The following is a 10,245-nucleotide window of genomic DNA, read 5'->3' on the forward strand; positions in this document are numbered from 1 at the left end:
TAACACAGAAAAATGAGACACGCAATTCTATTTCAGCTTAAATAACAACGTAACTCTAAAGTAATACTTACCAACTGGATTTTGAGCCACTACAGGTCTGGAAGCTTCACTAGCTTTGCTAACACCGGCAGCATTTAGAGCATAGGTTCGGAATTGATATTCTAGGCCTTCCACCAATCCCGTGACTTTGTAGTCGCATTCACAGCATGGCACTTTGTTTTCCTTCACCCAAAGGATGGTGTTGCGCTCCTTCTTTTCTACCCAATATCCAATGACTTTGCTGCCACCATCGTGATAGGGTTCCTCCCAGCGAATGGCCATGGCAGTTGCAGACACAGAATAGACTTCCGGCCTTGAAGGTGGGCTGGGTGGCACTAAACACAAAAATTACAGGGAGGAAAATGTTAGTTATTACAAATACCTCAGTCAGAGGAAAAGAACAAATTTTGAAAAGTGTTTCACTTACCGAATGGATGCTCAGCAACTATTGTTTTTGATTCAAGTGGTTTGCTGACACCAAATCTGTTTTCTGAGCTTATTCGGAAACTGTACTCCTGGTATTTTGTGAGATGAGTGACTTTAATCTGTGTACGTTTCACACTGGAATTTACCAGCTGCCATGCTGTTGTGCCAGATTCACGCTTCTCTACAATGTAGTTTGTAATGTCACTGCCACCATCATCTTCAGGTTCTTTCCAGGTCAACACACAGGATTCAGCAGAAACAGATGATATTTCAATTGGGCCAGTGACAGGACCTGGCCTTCCTATGACTACCACTGTGACAGTAAATGTTTTCACACCAGCAGTGTTTTCAAGTGTGAGGTAGTATTTACCAGAGTCACCCCTCATACTGTCCTTTACAGTCAATGTGGTTCTGTCTTTTGTTGTCTTGATGGTCACCCTCTCAGTTTCCTTCAGCCTCATCTCCTCAAGTTTCCATGTCACTTTTGGAGCTGGGCGCCCACTGATTGGTATATCAATAGTAAAGGTGCTTCCAGCCTTGCATGTTATGAGCTGTCTGCTTATATCACTGAGATCTGCTGTTGGTTCAATCTGTGGCTCCTTAATAATAACAGAAGAGAAAGCTTCTCTTGGCTCACTGTAGCCAGCATCATTCTTTGCCTTGACCCGGAACTCATATTCAGTGTTCTCCACAAGGCCTTCAACAGTGAAAGTAAGTTGCTTGGTTTGTCCAGCTCCAATCCAGGAGTCAGATCCTTTTTGTTTCATTTCAAGAAGGTATCCAGTAACACGGCTACCACCATCATGATCAGGTTTAAGCCAAGCTAAAACTACAGAAGATTTGGTTGTATCAACAATATCTAGTCTCTTAGGTGGAGCAGGTTCTTCCGTGGCTACAACTGGCTCTGTTAATTCACAGGGCTCACCTACACCATATTCATTTTCTGCTGACACTCGGTAGTAGTATGGCATGCCTTCTGCCAGATCATTGACTTTAAAGATTTGTCGAGTGCACTTTGAACTCACCACTTGCCAGCTACGACGGCTTGCTTCCCGTTTTTCCACAATGTAGTGATGGATACGTGAACCCCCATCCAGAACAGGAGCATCCCACATTAAAGTAATAGATCCTCGAGTCACATCTTTAAAGGTAATAGGACCTGGTGGACCAGGTGTGTCTAAAACTTTGACAGTAAATGTGATAGACTTACTTCCACTGTTGTTTTCCACAGTAAAGACATACTTGCCAGCATCATTTCTGTTGCATTCCTCCACAGTCAATGTGCTGAACGAATCAGTTGTTTGAATGTCAGCACGCAAGCTAAGATTAGCATCTGCTTTTGACCACACAGCAGTAGGAACAGGTCTTCCAGAGAAGGCAATAAACAGTCGAATGCTTGCACCTGCTCTTACAATATGAGTCTGCTTGAAGTTTGCATCGATATCAATTTCAGGTGCAGAAAGCCTGTCCACAGTTTGGACCGAAGCAGGAACTTCACAACTTTCTCCTTTGCCAGCACCATTGACAGCACTAACTCTGAATTTATAGTGTTCTCCTGCCTCTAAATCAACAACTGTGTATTTCGTAGCAAGAACAGTCTCTGCATTGACTTTCTGCCATGCTTCGAGATCAGCCTTGCACATCTCAATGATGTACCCAATTATTTCCATGCCTCCATCAAAAACTGGCTTGGTCCACTCTAAGCTTACACTAGTCTTTGATGTATCTGTCACCTTTACAACATTAGGAGCACTTGGTGGGCTGACTGGTTCTCTACATTTAATCAGGTTTGAAACATCACTTGGAGGTCCAACTCCTGCAGCGTTTTCCGCCATAACATGGAATTCATATTCATTGCCTTCAATAAGGCCAGTTACTCTGTATCTGTTCTCAGTAATGGGCCTTTTACTAGATACTTTAACCCAGCGCATGCTCTTCTTTTCTCTCCTTTCCAGAATATACTCATTTATCTCGCTTCCGCCATCTGATTTTGGCCTTGCCCATGTGAGTGTGATACTGTCTCCTGTTACGTTAGTAGGCTCTGGAGTTCCTGGTGCATCAGGGAGAGCTAAAAAAAAAAAAAAAAAAAAAGTCATTAGAAAAACAAGATGGTTACTCCACAGTTATTTCTACAGAATGAAGTGGAAACTTACTGTAAGGTATTTGTGCGGTAACTGGATCAGACTCCAATGGTCTGCCAACTCCAAATTTGTTCACTGCAGAGACACGGAACTGGTACTCATTGCCCTTAATTAATTTAAGTGCAGTGTAGCTGCAAGCTTCACATTTATCTTCAACTAATGCCCAAGCAATCCTGCTGGTTTCACGTTTTTCAATTATGTAGTGGGAAATGGAAGCACAACCATCATTAGCCGGCGGCTCCCACCATAATGTGACTTTTTCTCCAGTAATGTTTGTGAATCGTATTGGACCACCAACTTTTCCTGGTGTGTCTGCAATTTTAAAGGTTCAGAATTATAATTTGCTGGCACTTAGAATAAAATACTATTTTAAAGTAGCATGCTGAAAGTCTTTGGTGCAGTACCTCGTATCCTGAAGGTAATATCTTCTCGTTTAGTGCCTGATGCATTTTTGGCTTCTACTGTGTACACTCCACGATGTTCCCGGGTAGCATCTCTAATGAAGATGGTACTATATCCAATAGCTGTAGTTATTTCTATATTCATTATTTTCTCAATTTCCTTACCATCCTTAAACCATGTCACTTTAGGTACTGGACGTCCTTTGATTAGAGCTTTAAGTCTAATGCTTTCTCCAGCTTTAACAGTAAGGCCTTCAAAGTGCTCAGGGCCAAATTCAATTGTTGGAGCAACTAAAAAAGGAAAACATAATTCAATTCCCATATAGCTAAGTACTTTTTCTTGACACTGTAGATGTATCTAATTATAAATGTACTAATGTACTAATTATAAAATATTGTTACATACAGAATTCTTTCACTTAGAAAATGGCATTCTCTAAAAGTATGAACTATAAACTTATTTTTCCTGTGAGCACACAGGGCACCATATTAACAATAGGTGAAAGACACCATTAGTATATGCTGTTACACTATGCCAAGCTACCTGCGGCACATTTTAATCTCTAAATTATTCAGTGCAATCAGAATATTAGTTTATGATTTCTTTCCAACTTTGCTGCTGCTGCTTATACAACACAAATGTAGATTGCCATGCCTTTCAGCAATTGATTACGTATGTCTGCCAGATTGGGGTCTTTAATTTAGACCTTCCCACCTTGGAGTACAAACAAAAATGTTCTGAATTGACTGGAAGGACCTCAGTTGCCTGTTCTTTCCCCCTTGGGCTCCCATTTCCAATCAGTACAGCCAGAGGCTCTAGCTGGCTTCAGTACCCAAACACAAACACATTAAGAAATAATTCTTACTGTTTTCATCTCTGGTCATGATGTAGCCTGAAGACTGTGAAGGTGGGCTGATTGTACCAACAGCATTTCTTGCCAGCACTCTGAATTCATATCGGTCACCTGAACTGAGTCCTGTAACTGTATATTGGCATTCACTGACATCAGTGAAGTTACATCTGAGCCAACGGTCTTCAGTTCCTTGGCGTTTCTCAATGCTGTAGGCCACAATCTTACTGCCTCCATCACGCAGTGGCGGTGTCCATTTAAGAGTGACTGTTTCCCTGGTGACATCAATGTAATCAGGAGTACCAGGTGGGTCTGAAAGGAAAATAATTAAAATTTATTTTTATTACTGCTCACCAGTAGAGCAGTAGTCACAAGACTAGAATTTTCTTGGATGAGTGATTGATCATTCACTCACCCACTGGACAGACTGCCAAAGTAAATTTGCTCGGCTCGCTAGCTCGGCTTAGTCCTGCAGTGTTTTCAGCGTATACTTGGAACTGGTAATCCAGGCCCTCAAGCAGTCCAGTAATCCTGTATTCTCTGCTAGATATTAATGCAACATTAACCTTCTGCCACAAAATACTGTTTCTTTCCTTCTTTTCAACGTGGTATCCAATAATCTCTGAACCACCATCATAAACGGGAGCATCCCAAGATATGGTCATGCCATCAGCAGTTATGTTGTATACAACAGGCTTGCCTGGGGCACCTGGTGGTCTAAACTGATGCTTTGCCACAACATCTGCTGAGACAAGAGGTGGGCTCACTCCATATCTGTTTTCTGCACGAACTCTAAACTGATATTCAGTGTCTTTAACAAGGTTTGGTACTTTGAAAGTTGTTCGTGCAGCACTCGAACACACCAGCTTCCAGTTCATTTGTGAAGTTTCTCTCTTCTCAATACTGTAGCCAGTAATTTCTCCTCCCCCATCATCTTCAGGAGCTTCCCATGACAAAACTACGCTATCTGCTTTGATTTCATCTAGTCTCAAAGGTCCTTTTGGCTTAGATGGAGGGCCAAGAGTGATGACAGTGATTGTGAATGTTTTTCTGCAGACTACGTTATCAAGAATTAAAGTATATTTGCCACCATGCTCCTTTTTCACATTCTTGATGCTTAAGCTTATCTTGTTTTCAGTTTTCTTGAAACGAAGATGTTCAGTTTCTTTAAGAGGGAGATTGTCCTTGAGCCAGCTCATTGATGGCTTAGGTTTACCTTTATAGGGCAATTCAATGTGCAGGTTATGTCCAATTCTTACTGCAATCTGACCTCCAGGAATATCAGAAAGGTCAGCTTCAGGTGTTATTATATGTTCTTTCACTGTAATGGGTCCAACAGTAACACCATCACTCATGCCTTTTTCATTTTTAGCAAAGACTCTGAATTCTATGACAGAAAGCTCTTTAAGTTTTTCAACTTCAAATTCACAGCTCTTGCTTGTGCCTGCATATGTCCATTCTTTTTCTTCTTGCAGTTTCTTTTCAATAACATAGTCTGATATAATGCTACCACCATCATAGTCAGGTTTGCTCCACTGCAATTTAACAGAAGTCTTTGTAGAATCTTTCATGGCTAGGTCTTTTACGGGTCCAGGTATGTCCGCAGCTTTCACTGGTTCAGATGTTTCACAAGGTTCACCCAGTCCAATTTCATTTTCAGCAAGAACACGGAAGAAGAATGCAGTCTTCTCTGACAGGTTAGTTAGCTTAAAGGTGGTATGAGAACACTTTGTTGTTACGGTTGACCAGGCCCTCTTTGTAGCATCTCTTTTTTCAACAACATAATTTGTTATTTCAGAACCACCGTTAATGAGAGGTGGCTCCCATACCAGTGTAACTGTGCCACGAGAAACATGCTTAAGCTGCAGCTTCTGACAGGCAGATGGTGTGTCAAGTACTTTTACATTCACAAATGATGATTTTGCTTCTCCAACTCCATTTTCAATGGTAAGAACGTATTTTCCTGTATCATTTCGGGTAACTTGAGGAATAGTAAGTAGTGTAGATGACTCTGTGTTCTGGATGATATATCTTTCATCAATCCCAAGATTCTTGTCACCCTTTCTCCATGTGACTGTTGGAGGAGGTCTTCCTTTGAATGGAATCATTATTTGCACATCTTCACCTGCTTTAGCAATAATAGAGGTCCGGAGAGCAACATCCAGATCAATCTCTGGTGCCACTGTGGAAAAAAGTACAAATTAAGAATGCATACTTGGAATGTAAAACAAGAAATGCTTTGAAAAAAACCCAAAACACAGAAAAATGGTAAATAGCTGAAAAGTACAGTACCAAGAATATCTTTAGCTTGAACGGGTTCCATCATTTCAATAGGCTCTCCTTGTCCAGCACAATTTATAGCAGATACGCGGAAATAATAATTAACACTTGGCTGAAGGTGGGATACGACATACTCAGTTGTTCTCACTTCTCCCTTAGTACTGACTACAGTCCATTCTTGCTCTTCACCTTCCCTTTTCTCCACCACATAGTTGGTAATTGGACTTCCTCCATCATAAGCGGGTTTAATCCAGCCAAGGGTAACAGATGTCTTGGTTGTATCCACAACCTTCAGCTTTGTTGGTGAGCCTGGCTTATCTGTAAGTGATAGTTTACAGGGGGAGGGGAAAAAAAAAACAAAACAAACAAACAGAAGCTATATTTACAAATAGTCATAAAGAGGAATAAAATCTGCCCTCAGTTACCAGTGCAATCTCATCCTAATTGCTCATTGTCCATTGATTTCTAACCAATTAGAAATACTGTGTGTTGTATCTTACCAACAGGATCTGCGGCTTTGTAGAAGTCAGAAGCTTCAGAAAATGGACCTTGTCCAGCTGCATTGACAGCACAGACTCGGAAATGATATTCGCTGTTTTCAGTCAGACCTGTTACTTTCTGTCTGGTGTCCCGAATGGTTTCTTTAGTAACCTTGAACCAACTCAGACTCTTCTTGTCACGCTTCTCAAGAAAATATCCTGATATTTCACTGCCTCCATCAACAGTAGGCCTATTCCAGAGAACCGTCATAGAATTCTTGGTTATCATTGTGACTTCTGGTACACTAGGTGGTCCAGGTGTAACTGAGTAGAAAAAAAAATATGACAGTAGATCAGTACTACTTACAAATAGCACACAAGACAATTCAGTTGCATAAGTTATTTTATATGTTTCTTACCAAATGAATTTTTTGCTACAACGGGTTCAGACTCCAGTGAATCACCAACTCCAAACTTGTTCACACCACGGACACGGAACACATATTCATTTCCTTTGATGAGTTTTGTTGTAGTTATGATACATCCCTCCAGTTTTTCAGAAATTAGAGACCATACAACCCGACTTGTCTCCCGCTTTTCAACAACATAGTGTGTTACAGGTGCACCACCATCATCTGCTGGTGGGTCCCACATTATGGTAATCTTTTCAGCGGTGACTGTCTTAAACTGTATAGGTCCACTTGGGGGTCCTGGCTTGTCTGTGGAAGGCAGTAGAAAGAAGATCTTAAATATTTATTACTGAATTTTTGTTTAAAGGTGTAATACAGTCATATCTCAAGACATACCAAGTATCTGTACTCTAACATGGGCTGATGCTGAACCCATGGCATTCTTCAATTTTAATTCATAGGTGCCACTGTTGAGTCGAGTTGCATCCTTGATGAGTATAGAAGCAAATTCTGTTGTGTTTTCAATAGACACTAGTGCACTGGTTTGTACCTCATTGCCATTTTTGAACCATTCAATTGTGGGTATAGGCTTGCCTGAGATGCCTAGTTTTAGCTTAACTGAAGTTCCTGCTTTATATTTCACCACTTCTGTATATTCTGGTGGCACATCGATTTCAGGTGCACCTTGAGAAAAAAAAAAAAGAAAAAGTTAAAAACATACTTATTTTAGACTTGTATTTAATAAAAACAAAAATAATAGTACTTTATTTAAGCTAGTAGTTACAGGCATTTTATAAATAAAGATCAAAGTAAAGATAGCATCTATAACTAAAATCATAAACCTAGAACAAGTTAGAACTAATCCTACCAAGAAAAGGCAACAACATGTATAACTATAACAACTTTGGCCATGGGGCATGGGCAGACTTCTGTTGCTCAATGAATAAAGATACTATAAGACTTTAAGAATGCCGATACAGCCAAAGATGTTCATTACAATCATGGCCAAATAGCTTACAGTCATTCAAGCTTATTGAATCAGTCAGTCACTGTAAACTAGCCTTCCATATTTAAAAGACTATGGTTCTCCAAAACAGTGCTTCCTTTAAGCTTCCTAGTACCACAAAATAGGACTGTTATATCACTGCAAATCACTTACCATATGTATCAACACATGTGATAGGACCCACAACATCTGAAGGATTACTAATGGAACCAACGGCATTCTTGGCAAAGACCCGGAATTCGTACCGGGAATTCTGTGTCAGACCAGATATTGTGAACTGAGTCTCAATAACATTGGTGAAGCTAGCTTTTGTCCATCTGCCATCTGGAAGATCACGTTTTTCTACGATGTATCCAGTGATCTTGCTACCACCATCAAATGCTGGCTTCTGCCATGACAGAGTGATAGCAGTCTTGGAAATATCTGAGACACGAATGTTTCTTGGTGGTTCTGCAGTAGGAAACAGAAGAGTATTGCTAATGAATAACAGCTGTTTTGGATATTGGCTTACTGTACAGGACAGAGTATCACGGTGGGGGGTGGGGGAAGAAAAAGCACTACTTATACGGTCAGGCTTCTTTATTTTCTAGGGGATACATACCACAAGCATCAATTGCAAGGACTGGATCAGAAGGATGACTTGCTTTTCCAATGCCAGCTGCATTTTCTGCATAAACTCTAAATTCATAGATAAGGCCAGCACTAATGGTGGTGACTTTGAAGTGAGTCGTGCGAATGAGGGTCTTGTTAGCCTTCTGCCATAATATGCTATTCCTGTCTTTCATTTCCAGGTGGTATCCAATGACTGCACTGCCACCATTAGTGACTGGTTCATGCCATCCAACAGTAATACTCTCTCGGGTGACATTCGTGACCCATGGTGTGGAAGGAGGGCCAGGGGTAGCTGATGATATCAAAAGAAGTGATTAATTGTTAACAAAATTATACTTTCAACATCAGAGCATTAAAACATCAACTTATAGCATAAGAAGCGTATTACTCACTGTAAGGAAGCTTGACAACCACACATTGTGAGTCTATGTGATCGCTGATGCCAAAGCGGTTCTCAGCTTTGATGCGGAATTGGTACTCTTCTCCTGTCGTGAGCTTCATGACCTTGATAACAGTTCTAGCAACGGTTGCAGACACTTCAGACCAAGCAGCAGTACTTGTTTCTCTTTTCAGTACAATATAGTTGGTAACTTGGCTTCCACCATCATAAGCTGGCGGCTGCCATCTGAGTGTTACACTCTCTTCAGTGATATCGCTAAGGACAACAGGACCAACAGGGGGACCTGGTCTATCCAGCACAACAATATTAACAAATGATTTTGTGGTGCCACTTGAGTTGGCAGCAGTAATGTCATATCTGCCAGCATCAGCAGCCACACTTTCTTTAAGATTAATGATGAGACTTTCTGCAGTGGTTTCCGTGTGAAATCTCATGGTAGGTTTCAGTGGAACACCGTCTCTAGACAGTGTCACCTTTGGCACTGGTTTTCCAGAAACTGGAATTTCAACTTTCAGGTTTGATCCTGCTCGAATATATACTGTGTTATGAGGGAAGCCCTTCATGTCAATCTCAGGAGATTCTGAAAAAGAAAACATTTTCAAACCATTAAAAAGTGTTCTCTCTGTTTGAATATGAATCCAATTTAATGTGTAATCAACTCTTGTCTCACATCAGGAAGCATACCTAATTGTTCTTTAACTGTAACAGGGAGCAGTAGTTCCTTAGGATCACTTAAACCAGCTTGGTTTTCTGCAGACACCCTGAAGAAATAGTCAACATTCTCCTTAAGACCGTGAACAACATGATGTGTTGTCTTTACAACTGCACACTTAACCCATTTTTGCTGTCCTTTCTCAAGAGCTTCAATGAGGTAGCTCACAATTCTGCTTCCACCATCATGTTCTGGTTTTAGCCATGAAAGAGACACACTGTCCTTTGTGACATTTGTTACTCCAAGTTTTTCTGGTGGGCTGGGTTTTTCTGAGAAAAAAAGTGCAACAGGTTAAACAATATACCAAGTATTTACTTTTCATGTTAGCAATTACACAGTAATGCCATCTTGATTGAGAAAATGTGTTTTTAAATGAATTTGTATATTAGAAACATGTTAAGTAAAATGCAAGCAAAATTCAAGCTATTACTTAGCTCTTTTTCATTTGTAAAACCACAGACACCTACAAAATTCTCTTTTTTACTGTA

At 40.5% G+C, this 10,245-nt stretch overlaps 1 protein-coding gene across 1 annotated transcript in view; it reads right to left on the reverse strand.

Annotated features, from left to right (window-relative positions):
* TTN (titin) overlaps positions 1-10,245 on the reverse strand; it is a 244,575-nt gene that overhangs the window by 17,853 nt on the left and 216,477 nt on the right. Inside the window, exons 222-235 of the mRNA XM_010283656.1 lie at positions 9,730-10,026; positions 9,038-9,625; positions 8,635-8,937; positions 8,187-8,483; positions 7,424-7,711; positions 7,037-7,336; positions 6,639-6,941; positions 6,151-6,456; positions 4,274-6,040; positions 3,874-4,170; positions 3,011-3,298; positions 2,619-2,918; positions 467-2,533; positions 72-374 (exon numbers count right to left, since the gene is read on the reverse strand). Of these exons, the coding sequence (XP_010281958.1) occupies positions 72-374; positions 467-2,533; positions 2,619-2,918; positions 3,011-3,298; positions 3,874-4,170; positions 4,274-6,040; positions 6,151-6,456; positions 6,639-6,941; positions 7,037-7,336; positions 7,424-7,711; positions 8,187-8,483; positions 8,635-8,937; positions 9,038-9,625; positions 9,730-10,026 (7,704 nt within the window). The remainder of the gene's footprint in view (positions 1-71; positions 375-466; positions 2,534-2,618; positions 2,919-3,010; positions 3,299-3,873; positions 4,171-4,273; positions 6,041-6,150; positions 6,457-6,638; positions 6,942-7,036; positions 7,337-7,423; positions 7,712-8,186; positions 8,484-8,634; positions 8,938-9,037; positions 9,626-9,729; positions 10,027-10,245) is intronic.

The sequence above is a fragment of the Phaethon lepturus genome, unplaced genomic scaffold, assembly GCF_000687285.1.
Source record: "Phaethon lepturus isolate BGI_N335 unplaced genomic scaffold, ASM68728v1 scaffold15120, whole genome shotgun sequence".
Classification (NCBI taxonomy): Eukaryota; Metazoa; Chordata; class Aves; order Phaethontiformes; family Phaethontidae; genus Phaethon; species Phaethon lepturus.